General features: G+C 40.9%; 1 protein-coding gene across 6 annotated transcripts in view; it reads right to left on the bottom strand.

Annotated features, from left to right (window-relative positions):
• SASH1 (SAM and SH3 domain containing 1) overlaps window positions 1-20882 on the bottom strand; it is a 361653-nt gene that overhangs the window by 54424 nt on the left and 286347 nt on the right. For 5 of the 6 annotated variants that reach the window (XM_078370272.1, XM_078370275.1, XM_078370277.1 and 2 more), the window contains exons 7-8: window positions 19558-19670; window positions 10471-10572 (exon numbers count right to left, since the gene is read on the bottom strand). In XM_078370272.1, coding sequence (XP_078226398.1) covers window positions 10471-10572; window positions 19558-19670 — 215 coding nt within the window. The remainder of the gene's footprint in view (window positions 1-10470; window positions 10573-19557; window positions 19671-20882) is intronic. The other variant, XM_078370274.1, reaches the window with a different exon arrangement.

Genomic DNA, 20882 nt, shown 5'->3' with positions numbered 1-20882 from the left:
AAATACATGCCTGAAACTTTGGCCCCTGTCCCGGGTAGAAGACTGGGAACGGGAGGGCAGAAGAGAAGAAGTGACAAGAAGCCACCTAAGCAATGGTGCCTGGGCAGCTTATAGCCAGTTGGAACAAAATGGGTATTTCTCAAAACATCTTACTGTGTCTATTTTTCCAGTGGTTTGATTCTTTGCCTTTAGTCTCACCCTAAGCTGCAGATTAAAGGAATTGTTACTTTGATTCTTTCAATAAGAATTTTAATATGTTCCTATTTTACTATCATCAGTTTCAGAATCATGGTTTTTTATTAAAATACAGAGTAGTATTTCCTCCTATAATCTCCTACCCAGCCAAATAAAATGAAAATTTATAAGAATTATCCATAAAAATCAGAATAATCATATGAAGGTCTCAAACACATTAAAAGACTAAGATCAGTATGCACTATTTTACATTTTTTTTTTTTTACTTTTTTACTTTTTTTTTTTTGAGACAGGGTCTCGCTCTGTCACCTAGGCTGGAGTGCAGTGGTCTCATCATAGCTCGCTGCAGACTCAGCCTCTTGGGGTCAAGGGATCTTCCTAACTCAGCCTCTTGAGTAGCTGGGACTACAGACATGTGCCACCATGCCCAGCTAACTTTGTTATTTTTCATAGAGCCCATGCTGGTCTTGAACTCCTGGCCTCCAAGTGATCCTCCTGCCTCAGCATCTCAAAGTGCTGGGATTACAGGCATGGGCCATTGCACCCAGCCATTAAAAGTTAACTTTAACATAGTTACATGTAGAAAGATTTTTGAAAAGGGTTCATCTACACAGGTAATACTGCATGCATGGTATACAGAATTGCTGATGCCTGTCCCAAGGATACGGGGCATAAACACCTTCTGATAAATTATTGCTATGCCTTGTTTCTCCTTTCTCCTGGTCATATTAGAAGTCAAACGAGTAAACTCTTCTTCTGTGAGAAATAAAGAACTGAAGAACATAACCAAGCACTTTATGTATAAGCCCAGCTAAGAAACCACTGGAGCTTCAACAAGCAGACTCATTTTCTAGCTGTAAACCAAAAAGCATCTTGCCAATTAGGACCCTTTTAAATTTAAACCCACACACTTAGAGTTATGAAAAGATCCCTTAGGAAAAGAGAAGCAGTAGGAAAAAAAAGTCAACACCATTAAAAAGCAAAATGCTTATTCAGATAGAAAGTTATTTTTATACTTGAAATTTATCCTCTCTTAAACTTCCTTAACAACAACAACAAAAAAAAACTTCACGCCTGTAATCCCAACACTTTGGGATGCTGAGGCAGGCAGATCACCTGAGGTCAGGAGTTTGAAACCAGCCTGGCCAAAATAGTGAAACCCTATCTCTACTAAAAAATAAAAAAATTTTTAAAAAATTAGCCAGGCATGGTGGCGGGTGCCTGTAATCCCAGCTACTCCAGAGGCTGAGGCAGGAGAATCACTTGAACCCAGGAGGTGGAGGTTGCAGTAAGCTGAGATCATACCACTGCACTCCAGCTTGGGTGAGAGAGCGAGATTAGTTCTCAAAAATATACCAATAAATAAGTAATTACAAGAAGAGAACGCCAGTAAAAATAAAATCCACCATTTTCTTGGGGATAGTTTCACTGTACCTATAATTCCAACTCAAGTACTATGGCATGTGTCACTCTTCACACAATTTATGCATCCAATAAATATTCACTGCCATTCAAGTCAGCGAAACTATAAAAATCAAGCACATTTTTGAGATTGCTGGGAATATTTATTTATTTATTTTTATTTTTTGAGATGGAATCTTGTTCTGCCACCAGGCTGGAGTGCAGTGGTGTAATCTTGGCTCACTGTAACCTCCACCTCCCAGGTTCAAGCAATTCTTTTGCCTCAGCCTCCCGAGTAGCTGGGACTAGAGGTGCACGCCACCATGCCTGGATAATTTTTGTATTTTAGTAGAGACAGGGTTTCAACATGTTGGCCAGGATGGTCCGGCCGGATCTCTTGACCTCATGATCCACCTACCTCAGCCTCCCAAAGTGCTGGGACTACAGGCGTGATCCACTGCACCCAGTGGATTGCTGGGAATATTTATAGGTGGGAAAAGATTTTGTAAATTCATCATATGCTGCCATTAAAGAAATCTTCCTTGCAGTCAGACTTTTCCATATGATGAAGCTAATGATATTGGTTTATCTGTTAACACCTTTGAAATATAAAAATAAAACTTCTGGTAAACCTTAATCTATTGATAGTGTCTAAAAGTTACTCTAGTTTAAAAACAACATTCAAAATAAACACAGCAAGAATAGTCAATCTTTAAAATTTTCAAGTTGAGCTCAGAATACCAGATTCTAAGAAAGAGGACAGTGGTTATACAAGTAGAAGGACGCTGTCACTCTGCTCCAGAAAGCAGTGAAATCACGACTGCTCAGGGCGCCTTAGGAGTGTGTGCCTGTTCTTCCACCATATTCTGTATAAAGGGATTACATTGTTAGCCTTTTCTTTTGTCATAATGGAAATTAAGCCATTTACCATAAGAACCACTTAAAAGGGATTTCTGCAGGTGAAATCCCTTTCAGAATTTCAGCACATCAGAATTGTTCTTAATAAACTATCTTTCAGAATGTTCTATTTCAACAAGGGCTGTGAAAACCTTTCCTTCCAAAACCTCAAACCTGAATCCTCTGGCTTGAAAACAATGTCTGTTATTGAGACGGGTGAAAGGACATTGTAAATTCTAAGTAAAACCTGGCCATTGGAGAGGGACATATTTATGGTTTACAATTTTAGAAAGTCTCAAAAAGATTTAAAAGGTACCAACTGAAAGATCTTATAATCTGTGGATATTTTAGTTGAGAACCTGGAAGTCCTCAATCAAGGAAACACTGAAAATAGCTCCATGGTGCTCTGTCTCTGCGGCCCAAAGTTTTGGACACAGTTCAATCACATGGCTCTCTGTACCTCAGACCAAGTTAGTGACAAAAACGGCCCTATGATCTAATGAAGGGCTATTAAGAGGTGCACACATAGAGGTAAGCTGGTGTTACAAGGCCACAGTTACAACATTCTTTACACAAATATTTCCCAACTCTAAAACTCCCTAAATGCAAAAGTGATCAATGATGAAACGATGACTGGCTTTACTCACTTCACAATAGCATGTCCCTAGAGATGCTTCGTCCTGGTGACGAGCTCCAGCTACAGAAACGCAATTCCAACTTTTCCTGGAACACATTTTTGTATGACATGAAGCAACTGAGCGGTGAAGATGACTCTGGCCAACCTTGTGCTTTGTCATAATGGTTGTTGCTTTCATTTTTCTTCTTTTTTTTACACATTTTTAAAACATTTTAAGTAAGATTACGATCAAATGATCTTTCATTTCATTTGGAAAGATCTTTCACTGCAAACATATTTATTAATATTCAAGTACCAGGTACAGATCACTAACTCTTACCCACCAGCTTTCTAAAAATAGACTTTGCTAAAATTTATGTTAGTAAAAAACTAGAAAATCCAGTAAGACAGATCGTAATTTCTTCAAATATTTCCTTAACTAGAAAGTAAACAGAAACATCATGCACAAAGCTGATAGCATAAAATGAGAATTCTGAGAATCGTCCCCCTTCGCAGGAGGCAAAGGAAAAAATCAACTTACCAAGCTAAATTAAAATGAAAAATAATGAAATAAATGTGCAGACATTTCCTAAGAAATTGAGCTAAGCTCTTAACCAAAAATCTCTCTTAAAACTTTTAGCACTCCCCACAGAAGTTTATTATTAATGGAAAATAGCACAAAACAGATTCTTCTCTGACAAAGAGAAAGCTATTTTTCACTTCCCCTGGTAACTATCTTTAGTACTTTACACTAGGAATGTGCATATGGATTTATTATGAGGCAACACGCAATTATCTAATTTCAGCGACGGGGGTAGGGAAGCCTGTGAAATCAATGCAAATGAAATCCTTAGGCATGGCAGGCATCAATATAGGCATTGAGGTCTGGTGACAAAGGCCTTATGATCCCTAAAACTTTCATGGCCTGGGCATTCCTGACTGGAGTCAGTGGGTTATTCACATTTCTGTACTGTAGAAAGGAATCGATAGAAAACAGAAATGCCCCAGCCCTTGCACAAAAAGCATCCAAAGCGCCTATTCCCCATGGTGGCTGAATTCTGAAATTAACTGCTCTGCAATAGAGGCAAATCTAAAATGATGAGAATGAATATACTGGATGGGGTTTCTGGCCAACTCTTCATAAAAATGCAAAACAGGCTAAAGCCAGAGTAAGAAGGGCAAGGGTCATATATATTAGGACTATGATCAAGTTCAAGCAAATTTCAGTGGTGATGGTGGTGGGCTGTAGTTCTGAACAGCATGACCGGAGGTGGGCATGGGTGTTGGCAGAGATTCAGCTAGCAAAATACAAAGGGTAAATGAACTGCTTCGGAAAACTGCACTGCTGAGTAGCCTATCAACACCTATGCCTCTCAGCCAAAAGAGAAGTCACTCTTCAGAACTTCTGGAAAATTATGCTCTGAGAGGAAGAAGCATATGGTATTTCTGGCCCTAGGTCTAAGTAAGACAGGCTGAATTTATTTGCGAGACATCTATGAAGAAACAACTTGGTAAGAAGTGAGTAATGTAAATGTGTACATGGCCTCTGAAAGCTGTGTGCACACACATGAATGAGGTTTTATTTATTTATTTATATTTTATGAGACGGAGTCTTGCTCTATTGCCCAGGCTGGAGTGCAGTCCTGTGATCTCGCTCTCTGCAACTTCTGCCTCCTGGGTTCAAATGATTCTCCTGCCTTGCCTCCCAAGTAGCTGTGACTACAGGCGCATGCCACCATGTCCAGCTAATTTTTTTTATATATATATTTTTATAGCGATGGGGTTTCACCATATTGGCCAGGCTGGTCTCAAACTCCTGACCTCAGGTGATCCGCCAGCCTCGGCCTCCCAAAGTGCTGCAATTACAGGCGTGAGCCACTGTGCCCGGCCACATGGCTGTGATTTTAACCTCTGCTCTAAAGCATTAACTGCCAGAACAGGGCCTGTCTCTTTCTCCTTTACTTTTATAACCCAAACATCTAGCACAATGCTTGCTATATACCAAGGGCTCCATAAATGCCTCCCAAATGAACAGAGAAATGCTGAAGAGAATGAAATGTTCCAACTATTAAGAAGAAGCCATTTCATTCTCACAATTTCTATCTAGGTAATGGTTCTGACCAGCCCTCTGAAAGGGGTCTCATAACCAACACTTAATAATGCTTTCTTAGCAGCTTGTTCTAAATGCTTGATAATACCCAACTTACATTAACTTTTTCCTAAACAAAATGAGCTTCTCTCTTTGAAGTCTAAGTGTGTGGGGTTTTACTACAGTCCTGTTTCTCTGAATGGTCAAAGTCTTCTAACCTTTCCCTCGACTCAGATGCTATTAATCAGGGCAGTATACAGTGGGTCTTATACTAAGGGACCCAGTAAGGACAACTGGCTCTTTGTTTTCTCCCCCAAGTTGGGTTTGAATCAGTCCTGAGTTACTGTATTTATTCCTCATGATCCTTTAGGTTCATGATTTACATTCATATTATGTTAGACTTGGACTTAAGGATTAGAGCACATTGAAAACAGAGGACACGGCTCTATTGATTACCTCATCATCCCAAGACACACTGCTGGCTGGCCTACGACACATTTATTATTATAAATGGTAATGTCTCAGCCCCTTTCACACAAAAGTAAAACAGGCAGGGCTTTCAAATTCAAAATCCTTTGATTTTTAGCTGCAATGGAAATCTGGTGCTTGATTCAGGAAATCAGGGAGATGATAGGAGGATTATATTTATTTCTGATAAACCATCATTTGTTGTTCAGATGCAAAGAAAGGTAAAAACTGAATCTGTAGTTGCAAGACATAAATCATGCTCTTAAAGCAACCAGGAAGAATGAATGTTCAGGCTGGGCACGGTGGTTCATGCCTGTAATCCCAGCACTTTGGGAGGTTGAGGCGGGTGAATCACCTGAGGTCAGGGGTTTAAAACCAGCCTGGCCAACATGGCAAAACCCCACCTCTACTAAAAATAGAAAAAACAGCTAGGCATGGTAGCACATGCCTGTAATTCCATCTACTTCACTGAGGCAGGAGAATTGCTTGAACCCAGGAGGCAGATGTTGCAGTGAGCTGAGATCGTGCCACTGCACTCCAGCCCGGGTGACAGATGAGACTCCACCTCAACAACAATGACAAAAAAATGAATGTTCAAATACAATGTTCTTGAAATATTTCTATAGGAGCTAGACATTGGAGAGACAAAGAATACAGTCTTTCTTGCCCAAGGAGGTAACTACTTCCAAGGATGCTGAAATTTGTACAATCAATTTCGAAATTCCACGATAACTGCTTAGGTTTAATCTAAAAGCCAGTTTACCAAAAGCACATAATAGGAAACAATAAATACGCTTGAGGATGGGAAAGAAAGTTTCACAGATGAAAAGACAGTTGGACTCCACCTTGAAAAACTCATAGATTTTTCACCAGGAAAAATTTGAAAATTTTACCTAAAAAACTCATAGATTTTTCACCAGGAAAATTTTGAAAATTTTACCTAAAAATTTTACATTTTAGGTAAATAAAATTATGTGAGTTAAAGTGCAGAAGAATGAAAAGTACAAGGTTTGTTCCATGATGCATATGGGGTTCAATATGTCTGGTATAGAGGGTATTGGGTATGGAGATAGAATATGAGATTTAAGAAACTGATTAAAGCCAGATCACACAGAATCTTAAGTGTGCCAAGAAGTTTCGAATTTATCTTATAGAAATGGAAAACCTCAGGCTGTTCAAAACATAATTGCAAGAAAAGAGGGATGTTTTAGAAGGATGACTGGTTGTAATGGAATATAGATAGAAAAAGACAAGAGGCTGAAGATAGGGAAATGGAGTTGTTTCCAAATTTTATGGATGAGATAACCTTAAAACAAAACACGACAACTACATAATACATGAAAAGAGGCAATTCCTTCTGTTTCTGCTCCACACAATGTGAGGATGACACCTTAAAATGTCTACATGAGGCGGGGCGCTGTGCTCATGCCTATAATCCCAGCACTTTGGGAGGCCAAGGCAGGCAGACCATGAGGTCAGGAGTTTGAGAACAGCCTGGCCAAGATGGTGAAACCCATCTCCACTAAAAAATACAAAAATTAACCAGGCATGGGGACGCGCCTTTAGTTCTAGCTACTCGAGCGGCTAAGGCAGGAGAATCACTAGAACCCAGGAGGCAGAGGATGCAGTGAGCCGAGATCACGCCACTGCACTCCAGTCTGGGTGACAGAGCAAGACCCCATCTCAAAAGAAAAAACAAAAATAAATCTATATGAAATTCTGAAGCCTTTATTCCTATCATCCCAGTGGAACTTGTAGAATAAGAAGCACTGTTTTGGTCACACCGAAACAGTGTGAATAATACAAGGTATGCAAATTGCAAATGAAAAAGTTAAATTATCTCTTTTTTTTGACAGATGACATGATCTTGGTTTTTGGGTTTTTTTTTTTTTTTTTGAGACAGAATGGAGTGCAGTGATACGATCACAGCTCACTGCAGCCTTGGCCTTCTGGGCTCATGCAATCTTCCCACCTCAGCCTCCTGAGGACATGATCTTATATACAGAAAACCCTAAGACTACACACACACACACACACACACACACACACACACACACACACGGCCTATCTAGCTAATAAATTCAGCAAAGTGACAGGATAGAAAATTAACGCATGAAAATCCACTGCATTTTTAGACACTAGCAATGAACAATTTGAAAAAAATTAAGAAAACATTGTCATTTACAGTAACATCAGAAAGAATATTTAGAAATAAGCTTAATTAAAAAAGCAAGACTTGTATCCTGAAAACTGCAAAACACTGCTGAAATTAAAGAAGACATAAACAAATGGAAAGATACCCCATGTTCATTGACTGAAAGATTTCATATAGTTAAAATAATATTACCCAAATCAATCTAAAGATTCAATGTAATCCCTATCAAAATTCCAAAGATATATTTTTTTAATAGAAAAACTCAAACTAAGATTAATGTGGAATCGCAAGGAAACTTTAAATAGCCAAAACAATCTTAAAAAACAGGAACAAAATTCAAGGTGTCATATTTCCTAATTTCAAAACTTACTATAAAGCTATGGTAATCAAAACAGCATGATATTAGCAAAATGACAGAGATAGTCCAATGGAATAAAATAGAGAGCCTGGAAATATATCATCACATATATGATCAATTTATTTTCAATAAATATGCCATGACCATAAAATGAGGAAAGGATATTCTTTTCAACAAATGGTTCTGGGAAAACTGGATATTCACATGCAAATAAATGAAGTTGGACCCATACATTTCATCATATACATACATTAACTCAAAAGAGATCAAAAACCTAAACTTAAAGGCTAAAACTATGAAACCCTCAGAAAAAAAAGCAAAGGGAAACATCTTTATGGTATTAGATTTGGCGATGATTTTTTGGATATGAAACCGAAAGCAAAGGCAACAAGAAAACAAATAGACACACCGGATTTTAAAATTTAAAAGTGAGTGCATTAAGGACACTATCAAGAGAATTAAAAGGCAACCCACAGAGTAGAAGAAAATATTTATAAACTATATATCTGATACGGAATTAATATCCAGAAAATAGAAAAAACTCCTGCAACCTAACAACGGCAGCGAAACAACAGAACTGAAAACCAGGCAAAAGACTTAGATGTTTCTACAAAGCTGTTACATGAATGGCCAGTGAATATACAAAAGATGCTTGACGGAAATGCAAAGCTAGGTCATGATGAGATACCATTTCAAACCATTAGGATAATTATTATCAAAAAAGAGGATAATGGCCAGGCGCGGTGGCTCATGCCTGTAATCCCAGCACTTTGGGAGGCCAAGGTGGGTGGATTGCGAGGTCAAGAGATCGAGACCATCCTGGTCAACATGGTAAAACCCCGACTCTACTAAAAATACAAAAAATTAGCTGGGCATGGTGGTGCGTGCCTGTAATCCCAGCTACTCAGAAGGCTGAGGCAGGAGAATTGCCTGAACCCAGGAAGCGGAGGTTGCGGTGAGCCGAGATCACGCCATTGCACTCCAGCCTGGGTAACAAGAGCGAAACTCCGTCTCAAAAAAAAGAAAAGAGGATAATAACAAGTGTTGACGAAGAAGTAAAGAATTTGGAATCTTTGTGCATTATTGGCAGGAAGATAAAATGATACAGCTACTGTGAAAAAAAACATGACATTTCCTCAAAAAGGTAAATATGGAATTATTACATGATCCAGAAATTCTACCCCTAGGTATGTGCTAGGTATATGCAAAACATTTGAAAGCAGAGACTCAGAGAAACTTGTACACTAGTGTTAACAGCGGCATTGTTCATAATGGCTAAAAGCTGGAAGCAACCTAAGTGTCCATTAACAGATGAGTGGATAAACAAAATATGATATATACATATAGTGGAATATTATTCATCCATAAAAAGGAATGAAGTTCTGATACACGCTGCAGCATGGATGAACCTTGAAAGAATTATGCTAGGTGAAATAAACCAGGCTCACAAATATTGTATAATTCCACTTATATGAGCTACTGAGAGTAGACAAATTCACAGGGACAGAAAATAGGATGGTGGTTGCCGGGGCCGGTGCGTGTGGAGGCGGGTGAGGCAGGGGCGTAGGGCGAGTTATTGTTTAATCGGAACAGAGTTTCTGTTAGAAATGGTGAAAACTTGTGGAAGTGGATTATGATGCTGGTTGCACAGCAATGTGAACTTAATGATCGATATCATTAACAGTATCAGTATCACCAAACACTTTAAAATAGTTGATATGGTAAATGTTATGCTATGATACTTTACTGCAATAAAATAAATAAAAAACAAAACGCCAGCACAATAACACTACTTTGACTGTAATTGAGTCTCTGTCAGGTAGAGAAAATAAGCAACCTATATAGACACCACTTTGCAGACCCAGTTGTGAGCTGGAAACTGTGAAAAGAAATCCAGGCTGGGCGCGGTGTCTCAAGGCTGTAATCCCAGCACTTTGGGAGGCTGAGGCGGGCGGATCACGAGGTCAAGAGATCGAGACCATCCTGGCCAACATGGTGAAACCCCGTCTCTACTGAAAATACAAAAATTAGCTGGGAGTGGTGGTGTGTGCCTGCAGTCCCAGCTACTCGGGAGGCTGAGGCAGGAGAATTGCTTGAATCAGGGAGGCAGAGGTTGCAGTGAGCCGAGATGGTGCTACTGCACTCCAGCCTGGCGCCTGGTGCCTGGCAACAGAGTGAGACTCTGTCTTGAAAAAAAGAAAAAAAGAAGAAATCCAAAGGCTGAAATGGCGAAGACTGTCCCTTGTCGGCGCAGGTGATCAAGATGTCAAAGAAAGTCGTGGTCAACTTACATTGCAGTTTGATGAGCCACCAAATGTTGGGTAAGAACCATCTGGCCAGTCGGCAGGGTCCAGAGCAGCCGACTGCCTGTGCTGGGCCTCATATTCCTTCAGCTGCAACAAGAAAAATGGAATACTGAAGTGGAGGTAATGGCCAGACGCTGGCCAGACCTTTTACAAGGAAACAACTCAAATAATATATCTAGGTTCCTGGTTGAAAATCTTGTGCTCAAGGAGCAGAGATCACTTTGGGCACCTTCTTCATGCCAGTATTGGTAACTAAGCGCCAGCCAAAGACACCTTTCCCAAAACCAAGAGGAAGGTAAGGACCCTGTCCATTGGGTTTTCATCTAAGCCAAATCAACAGGCACAACAGACTCTTGGTATCCTCTGTTCCAGAAAGAATCTTCACTTTCCCCCTCCAACATCAAAACTTAATGTTTCTTCAGCTTGATTATACAGAAATTGTCTGTAGTTTGGCCTCTGAATTACCTTCCCAAGTCTGTAAGTCAAAAACATGCATGTCCTTTTTAGGAAGAGAAAATGGTAAGACTATAGACATTTTAGTGAAACAGGGTCAAACCCTGAAACAAATATATATGTATATATATATTTGTTGTTGTTTTTGTTGAGACAGGACCTCACTCTGTCACCCAGGCTGCAGTGCAGTGGTACAAACATGGCTCACGCAGACTTGACCTCCCAGGCTCAAGCGATCCTCCTACCTCAGCATCCTGGGTAGCTGGGGCTACAGGCATGCACCGCCACGCCCACCTAGTTTTTGTATCTTTTTGTAGAGATGGAGTTTTACCATGTTGGCCAGGCTGGTCTCGAACTCCTGAGCTCAAGTGATCTACCCTCTCAGCCTCCCAAAATGCCGAGGTTACAGGTGTGAGCCATCACACCTGGCCCTGAAACAGTTTTAAAAATCACATGCTTGTCTTGCTCAAAATGGCTTTAAGTTGCTAATCCAATGTTATCACCTAATAAACGTTACGGGGTTTCCCAGAGACCTTTGGGGGAGGTATCTCTATTGAGACCTTTGAAATATTGAAAGTTTAGGTTCAGAAACAAGGTTTCTGGTTTTTGAAAGACACAGAAAGACAATTGAAATGCTATAGCAGGCAGGGCGAGAGGCTGAGGGCGGGTGGATAGCGTGAGGTCAGGAGATTGAGACCAGCCTGGCCAACATGGTGAAACCACAAAAATTAGCTGGGCATGGTGGCACATGCCTGTAATCCCAGCTACTCAGGAGGTTGAGAAAGGAGAATCACTTGAACCTGGGAGGTGGGGGTTGCAGTGAGCCAAGATCGTGCCACTGCACTCCAGCCTGGGCGACGAGAGTGAAATTCTGCCTTAAAATGTATACGTATGCTATAGCAAAGTGAGCAGAGTTACTTTAAAAAAGTTTTTATAACCTCTTTTACTATACTTCTCAAATAAGTGAGCAAATTTAACTTAGCAAGATGAGATCTTTCAGAATGGCATATGTGAGACAGTCCAGGTGTCACACAGAACTTGGGCTCTGGAGTTCAGAACAATTGTCACTGCATTAAAATCCTGTTATAAAGAAGTGTGCATATATGAATTGAAGACAGGGATCAAATCATGTTTCATGAGCCAAGCAACTTAAAAACAGAAATAACTGAACCTGACAGTGAAGCCCCGGAGCTTGAGGAGGTGGCAGCGCCACTACAATGACAAATATTCCTCTAGGAAAAAGCCCCTTTCACAACTGTAATTTCAACTAGGAAATTCTTTTCTGCATGTATGTGGGAGGAGGTGGGTAGTATTGGTTAGAGTGAGAGCCTGAATTCAGAACCACACACCAGCTGGGAGCCCTGAGGCCCAATCATTTAAGCCCTCTATGTTTCTGTTCCTCCACCTGGAAAACAGGCGTGACAATAAATCTATCTTACAGAGCTGTTACCAGAATTAACTAAGATAATGCAGCTAAACTCTTAGCACACCGCACCTAAGCCACAGAGTCATTATAGTACCATTACCATCGCCATTGCGCTTTCAGAGAAAACGAAGCTCAAAGTTCACATTAACTTGGCATGTTGGAACGTTTTTGTATTAGGGGTGTTAATCCTTTTAATCTTTGTATTACATTAGGGATACTTAGAACGTTCCAGTCTTTACAGTATATTTATGTGATACACTAGGATGTTCTTTGCATTTTGAGATATCGGCTTGTGAAATGCTACGTTCTCCCGGTATGATTGAAAGTATCTGCCTGTTGGAAAATTAGATTATCTTGAGATTATCAGGTCTTCAGGTCTTTAGTCCATGTTTATACCCAACCTTAGCCCCAACTACTAAGAGCTACTAAATAACTTTCATTGTTAATGAAAACAGGTACCAAGTTCTAACTAGTCAATCATACATAGACAATGTTTTCCCTGCTGTATGCTCATCTCTGTTAGCTACTTTGGGGCTGAAACATGTGTGCTCTTCTGATAGAGATTTTAATTCTGTGCCCTATCCAAACTTTGCCACAGAACTGGTTTTCTGGTTTGCTCTCTGTAACAGGGTCTCACTCTGTTGTCCAGGTTGGAGTACAGTAGTGCAATCATGGCTCACTGTATCCTCGAACTCGCTGATTCAAGCAATCCTCCCATCTCAGCGTCCCGAGTAGCTGGGACCACAGGGGCATGGCACCACATCTAGCTAATTTTTTTGTATTTTTTGTAGAGATGGAGTTTCACCATGTTGCCCCGGCTGGTGTTAAACTCCTTAGCTCAAGTGATCCGCTGCCTCAGCCTCTCAAAGTGCTGGGATTAGAGGCATGAGCCACTGCACCAGCAACTGTTTCTTAATTATCCTAGTTACACAACTCAGAGTATTTTAAAGTTACAAAAGAAGATCTCTTTTTTTTTTTTTTTTTTTTTGAGACGGAGTTTCGCTCTTGTTACCCAGGCTGGAGTGCAATGGCGCAATCTCGGCTCACCGCAACCTCCGCCTCCTGGGTTCAGGCAATTCTCTTGCCTCAGCCTCCCGAGTAGCTGGGATTACAGGCACGCACCACCGTGCCCAGCTAATTTTTTGTATTTTTAGTAGAGACGGGGTTTCACCATGTTGACCAGGATGGTCCCGATCTGCTGACCTCGTGATCCACCCGCCTCGGCCTCCCAAAGTGCTGGGATTTTTAAGTGTACTGCGTAGGAAAAAAAATCTATATAATTACACAGGTTATTATATAGATAATTACCTGTGTAATAACATTTTTATATTCCACTTTGCTTCAGGAAGTTTTGGCTTAATTATAATTTAATGAAGGCATGACTCTGTGATTTTCATTAAAGAATGTGTACCTTTTAAAGCAAATCTGTAATGTTTTACACATTAATTCCAGAAGTTAAAAAATAATGACATTTTAAAGTGTGTGTGTGTTTATGTGAGTGTGTGTGTGTCTTAAGCAGAAACATTTCCTCACACCCTTGTTCCCCATTCTAATTGTTTTCTCACAGCTCAAGTCTGTGACATGATTTTTTTAGAATGATGGCCATCTCTAAAAGAGTAATGCTTATTCCATCTTGGAGACCTTTAGGGACAGATATATCATAATGTTCCATTTTCTACCAGTACTTAAACTATAAAGAGCATTTATATTATATTAAACCAAAATCCACTCCAGCTGCTTTTTAAATTCATTTGTTTCTAATCTGTCCTCAGTAGAGATTTTAAAAACAAACAAACAATCAAAACCTTCTCCAGGACATCCGAAAGATGGACTCTTTAACAACCCTTCAGACACCTGAAGATGTGATTAAGTTCTTTTCTGCTTCTTTTGAGATACATCCTTTCCAACTTCTCACCATGGGATCAACTTTTTAAAAACCTCCTATGGATTCTATGAGCCTCTCTATGTGTCCAGATCTCTGTGATTTGATACACAATAGCTTTTACAAGGAAATGACTCAGTAATACATCATAATACATCTAGGACCCTGGTTCATAAGCTTGTGCTCTGGTATACCAGATGTCCAGATTACCTTTATAACTTTATAAGAATGTCAAGTGGGTATAAATTCACACACGGTGCTCTAGAGAACATGACTAAAAGAAGCTGTCTCCTCAAAGATATCTAGATGGCTGCTCTCTGTCCCCAATCAACTTTCAGACACCTTATCCCTGGCATGACAAATTCTATAATGCCATTCAACCTCCAGGGCTCCCCACTCCCTTTGGAATCAGGCTGAGGCTAGACTCCTTCTGAAATCACATCTCTGTCCAACTTCATCCTTCTCTCATCCTTGTCCCTCACTCAGAGGATTCTCTTAAAAGCCTTCTTTCAATAAGTCACTTGCACAATGCTGTAGTTTGGATGTCTCTTTCCCCAAACCTCACACTGAAATTGAATTCCAACACTGGGGTTGGGGGCATAAAGAGAGGTGCTTGGGGCCATGAGGGAGGATCCCTTAAGAATTTCTTAATACCTTGGGGAGGGGTGGGGAAGGTGATTTTTTCACTCTATTTGTTCCCCAAAGAGCAGTTGTTAAAAAAGAGCCAGGCACCTCCCCTCTCCCTCTTGTTTCTTTTCCCCAAGTGATCTCTGTACACACCACCTTCCAGCATAAGCAGCCTAAGGTTTTCCTTAGATGGCCAGTATCCTGGCAGGCAGAATCATGAGCCAAATAAAACTCTTTTAAGTTATCCAGTCTCTGGTATTCCTTTATAGCAACACTAAATAGACTAAGATACACAAGAATCCCTGTCTCAGGCTCTGCTTCCAGTAATCAGATATATGACACCTGGAATTAAGAAAAGTTTGGGCCAGGCACAGTGGCTCATGCCACTGTAATCCCAACACATTGGGAGGCTGAGGTGATAAGATCACTTGAAACCAGGAGTTCAAGACCAACCTGGGGCAACATTGTGAAACCTCGTCTCTACAAAAATAAAATAATAATAATAAAATCAGCCAGATGAGGCCAGGTGTGGTGGCTCACACCTATAATCCCAGCACTCTGGAGGCCAAGGCAGGTGGATTACTTGAGGTCAGAAGTTCGAGGCCAGCCTGGCCAACATGGTGAAACCCCATCTCTACTAAAATACAAAAAATTAGCCACTGGTGGGTGCACACCTGTAGTCCCAGCTACTTGGGAGGCTGAGGCAAAAGAATTGCTTGAACCTGAGAGGTAGAGGTTGCAGTGAGCCAAGAGCACACCACTGCATTCCAGCCTAGGCAACAGAGCGAGACTCTCTCTCAAAAAGAAAAATTTAGACAGGTGTGGTGGCATGTGCCTAAAGTTCCAGCTACTCAGGAAACTGAAGCATGAGACCCACTTGAGCCTGGGAGGTCGAGGGTGCAGTGAACCACTGATCATACCACTGCACTCTAGCCTGGGCTACAGAGTGAGACCCTGTCTCAAAAAAAAAAAAAAAGTTCATGATGCCAAAACATCAGTGACAGTCAATGACAAACATTAAGTGCTCTTTTCTCAATCTCCAAAGGACTTTACTTCTGACTTGCACACGGATATCGTGTTTGAATCAGACACATACATTATCAGATAAATCAATGTGTAATATTTAATGATCAGATCACATTGACTTGAGCAGTCTTTAGTGTAAATAATCACTTTTAAGGAAATGTGATTATTAAATCATGGTCATAGATCTCTCTCAATTACCTATAGACAGTGCTTCCAGTTAAAATTACAAAGGACATATTTTTCTACCACATAGCTCCATCAATGCTGACTATAATCATGCCAAAAAATGTACTACTATTCTCTTTTATCCAAGGCTTTAAAATGTGAGTGTATTCCCTTATCTTCACCCACCCCAACACACACACAAATTACTCACATAAATGAATAACTGATAACTTCCAAGTATGGGCTTTCTACAGCTCATGGAATTAGTAAAAGATCTGAATATCCTGAACTTACTTGCCAAGAGCTATCTAAGCCCTTAAAACTGGTACAGGCACACCTCATCTACTGAGTGAGCTTCACTCTGCTGCACATTGCAGAAGCTGCGTTTTTATGAATTGAAGGGTTGTGGCAGCCCAGCACGAAACAAGTTTATCAGCGCCGTTCTCCTAACAGCATGGGTGCACTTTGAGTCCCAGAGTCACATTTTGGTAATTCCTACAGTATTTCAAACTTTTACGTTCTTATTTCATCTGTTATGGTGACCTGTGATCCATGACCTTGGATGTTAATATTTTAACTATTTTGGGGAACCACAAACCTAAACATAAGACAGTGAACTTAGGCCAGGCATGGTGGCTCATGCCTGCAATCCCAGCACTTTGGGAGACTGAGGCAAGCGAATCACTAGGTCAAGAGATTGAGACCATCCTGGCCAACATGGTGAAACCCAGTCTCTACAAAAAATGCAAACAATTAGCCACAAGTGCCTGTACTCCCAGCTACTCAGGAGGCTGAGGCAAGAGAATTGCTTGAACCCGGGAGGCGGAGATTGCAGTGAGCTGAGTATAGATGTGAGTGGAGGCTTCAGACCTTTGGCCTCGGTGTGGCCTCCTTGGCCACGTTTGTGTGGTTACAGAAGCAGCTACAAAGCTCATTGAGAGCAGGACTGTTGTCTATAAGGCAACCCAGAAACAAAGAAACCAGAAGAAAAAATTCGAGGCATTCTCCAAAGTTTAGTAGATTCTACAGACAAGGAAGAGCTCCCGTTGGCAGATGAAGAAGTCACAGAGCTGCTTTTTAGACTGTTCTCAGGGCAGCATACATCCTCAACTACTGGTGCCTAAATGAGCTGCTTCACAGCCAGAGATGAAACACTTCATGAAAAATGTTGTCTGAAGCAGAAAACTGTCCGTGGAGAGGATCTATATCCTTTAACTTATGACCTGCTCAAGATTGAAACTCCCCAGCACTTTGGGAGGCCAAAGCAGACGTATCACCTAAGGTCAGGAGTTCAAGACCAGCCTGGCCAACTGATGAATCCCCATCTCTACTAAAAATACAAAATTAGCTGAGCGTGGTGACACGTGCCTGGAATCTCAGCTACTCCCGGAGGCTGAGCCAGGATAATCGCTTGAACCCAGGAAGTAGAGGTTACGGTGAGCTGAGATCGTGCCATTGCACTCCAGTCTGGACAAAAAGAGCAAAACTGTGTCTCAAAAAAAAGAAAGATGGAAACTTATTTGATCACCATACAGAAGTTAAGACTCAGACTTCCTGTATTGACTACACTGAGAATGGCTAAACTGCCTCAGAGGGTGTGATAGGACATACCGTTCCTCCAGGCTCCCAAACGGGTTTATCTTCCATTGTCAATCAAGGATTTCAAGACACCTGGGTGGAGCTTGTGGCTTTGAATCCTGATCCGTGATTATAGGACAACTCAACAGAAGAGAAGATGGTCTATGCACCATTTGGAGGCAGGCATCATCATGTCGAGAAAAACTTTGCCCATGTTCAAATCAAGACAATTAGGTCCACTCTGTTTTATTTGTATGAATTTGATTTCATTGATGGATATTTTTTCCCACTGCAAACTGTAAAACCGTGGTACATCACACCCCTAAAACCCAGTTCTCACATACAAATGAAGATCAAAATGAAAAAGGCTACAAAGAATTAATATGTGAAGCACCACTGTAAGCTGAAAAAGCATTTGAAAAGAATGAAATTTACAAAACAAACCTCAGTGTACTGTCTTTTTTAGTGTAATTTTAAAAGATAGCTTAATTTAGGATTTCAATATTTTGTTTACTACATCCTTTCATCCCATCTAATGGCTTTAACAGACATTTTCTAATAGCTTTATGATGGATAATTAATACACAGGCTTTAAGGAAGTCAAGCTCATTAGTTAAAAAGCTGCTTAGGGAGATCTAGGTCATAGGCAGACTTTAAATAACAATTTCTGTGCACAGGCATTCCTCAGAGGTATGGCAGGTTTGATTTCAGACCACTACAATAAAGGGAATATAGCAGTAGAGTGAATCTCATAAATTTGCTGGTGTTCTCAAAAAACCAGTTTCTTGATTTATCGTAAGACGCGCCTCCTTACCTCCTCACAGAACTGAAGAGTTAGGGACTTGCTCTGGATTAGGCTTTGGCTGACGAGAGTGTCATGGCTGCCAGGATCTCCCCAGAGCACTCACGCCTTTTCCACGTCAGCAGTAAGGCTGTTCCACTTTCTTATCATATGTGTGGTCACTGGAGTAGCCCTTCGAGAACTTTTCCTTTGCTTTCCCAGCTTAACTGTTTGATGCCAAAGGCCTAGCTTTTGGCTTACCCTGGCTTTCAACACGCCTTCCTCCATGAGCTTAATCATTCCTAGCTTTTGCTTTAAAGTGAGAGGCATGCTACTATTCCTTTCAATTGAATGCAAAGGGATGAGTGCAGGGTTATTAATTGGCCTAATTTAAATACGTTGTGCTTCAGGAAATAGGGAAACTTGAGCCAAGCAAGATGAGAGAATGGCCTTCAGAGCACACCCATTTATTCATTATGTTCACTATCTTTTTTTTTTTTTTTTGAGAGGGAGTCTCACTGTCGCCAGGCTGGGAAACATGAGGAGACTCTGTCTCTATAAAACATTTAAAAATTAACTAGGTGTAGTGGCACATGCCTGTGGTCCCAGCTACTCAGGAGGCTGACATGGGAGGATCCCTTAGGCCCAGGAGGTCAGGCCGCAGTGAGTCGTGACTACACTGCACTATAGACTGGGCAACACTGTGAGACCTCAACTCAAAAAAACAAAAACCTGATGTTTATAATGTTTTACATTTGATTCTTATTTAATAATTAATTTTTTACTACTGATTACATTCTTTTCAAAAGGCTTGTAGATTTTGCAGTTGCATTCAGAAGGATTCTTATTTATTAATTAATTTTTTTAACACTGATTATATTCTTTTCAAAAGGCCGTTTTCCTTGTTAATGTGGTCCACAGATCAAAAGTATCTGCCATTCATTCATTCATTCATGTTTTCATTGACTGGAAGTTTTATCTCACAAGATAGAATGCTTGTACCAAGTAAACAGAATAAATATTTTATCTGATATCAGGGGTACCTGAGTACTATACCCCTTGATGGCCCCAAACGTTGTTACGCTTCAGGAAGCCAAGTCCTCACAAATATAAACCAGGCATCTGCATGCTTACCCTAGCAAGTGCTTCCTCAATAGTGATCATCTTTTCTTTGACCATCATCATTAGCTGAATCCGCTCCTCATCGCTCATCGTTATTTCACTGGCAACGTAACCAACATCTTCTCCTAGAGATTGAGGAAAAGAATAACAGGAATGAAAACACGAATGAGGAAACAGAATGTCAGTGCTGACACCTGCTGTCTCGGGCTAGGGAAGAATGTTGCTCAGGACACTACCTATGTTGAATGTTACTGAGGAAGTAACAGGGTAGCAAAAGTGCGCTGCTTTTTAAGAGACCAATAAGCACCTCTGATGGAGAAGCAGGCTTGCAGAACGTGTGGATATTACCGTAAAACAAATCCTTCAAGATGATCAGAGCCTTTGAGATGGAGCACCCAGTGTATGGCTTTTGGAAGAAAGTGAGAGAGACCTCCGCAATGTAAGTGGAGAAAAGATCTAATTCATACACCCAACTCAATCACACAAGCATTCCAAGGCTCCTTCAGCTGTGGATTCTCTGTGTCCTTTCATTTGAAATATAAGTGAGAAGAAAATATTTTTGCAAAGAAGTGGGAAAGAACCCTAGGTCATGACAGAGGGAAGAAGGTCACAGAGTCTAGACCCACAGCCTGGCAAAACCTTCCCACTAAGCTATTTCACGGTTAACATTCCTCAAAACTAAGTGCAGCCCAGTGCAGTGGCTCACGCCTGTAATCCCAGCACTTTGGGAGGCCAAGGCAGGTGGATCACCTGAGGTCAGGAGTTTGAGACCAGCCTGGCCAAAAAGGGAAAAGCCCATCTCCACTAAAAATACAGAAATTAGCTATGCACGTTGTCAGGCACCTGTAATCCCAGCTACTCAAGAAACTGAAGCAGGAGAATTGCTTTGAACCCAGGAGGCGAAGGTTGCAGTGAGCCAAGATCTTACCACTGCACTCCAGCCTGGGTGACAGGGCAAGACTCCATCTGAAGACAAAAAAAAAAAAAAAAAAAAACCCAAGTGCAAATCACAGCCATGAAGCATGTTGAGTCAATCAAAAGAAGGATGCCATACAGGTCTGTATCGGAAAGCATTATTGTCATAAATCAGTTTCCAAACTGAGGGAAAATCAGCTTCCAACTCACACCTGTAGACAGCTAGAACTGCAGAGAAGAGAATGACCCAGGAGATGCCTAAGGTTTTCCTACAGAGCGAACAGACTGCTATTGTCTGCAGTATATCTGAGCCACCTTGGGCAATGGAGCCTCTGGTCAGCATGTGGGGAAGGACATTACAGTTCATGCTAGTGAACACGAGCTGTAACGTCCCCATTCCAGTCCTGCATCCTACTCTTCTC

This window comes from Callithrix jacchus, chromosome 4, assembly GCF_049354715.1.
Source record: "Callithrix jacchus isolate 240 chromosome 4, calJac240_pri, whole genome shotgun sequence".
Lineage (NCBI taxonomy): Eukaryota > Metazoa > Chordata > Mammalia > Primates > Cebidae > Callithrix > Callithrix jacchus.
The sequence above is the reverse complement of the archived record's forward strand: the minus strand, read 5'-3'. Positions and strand labels throughout refer to the sequence as shown.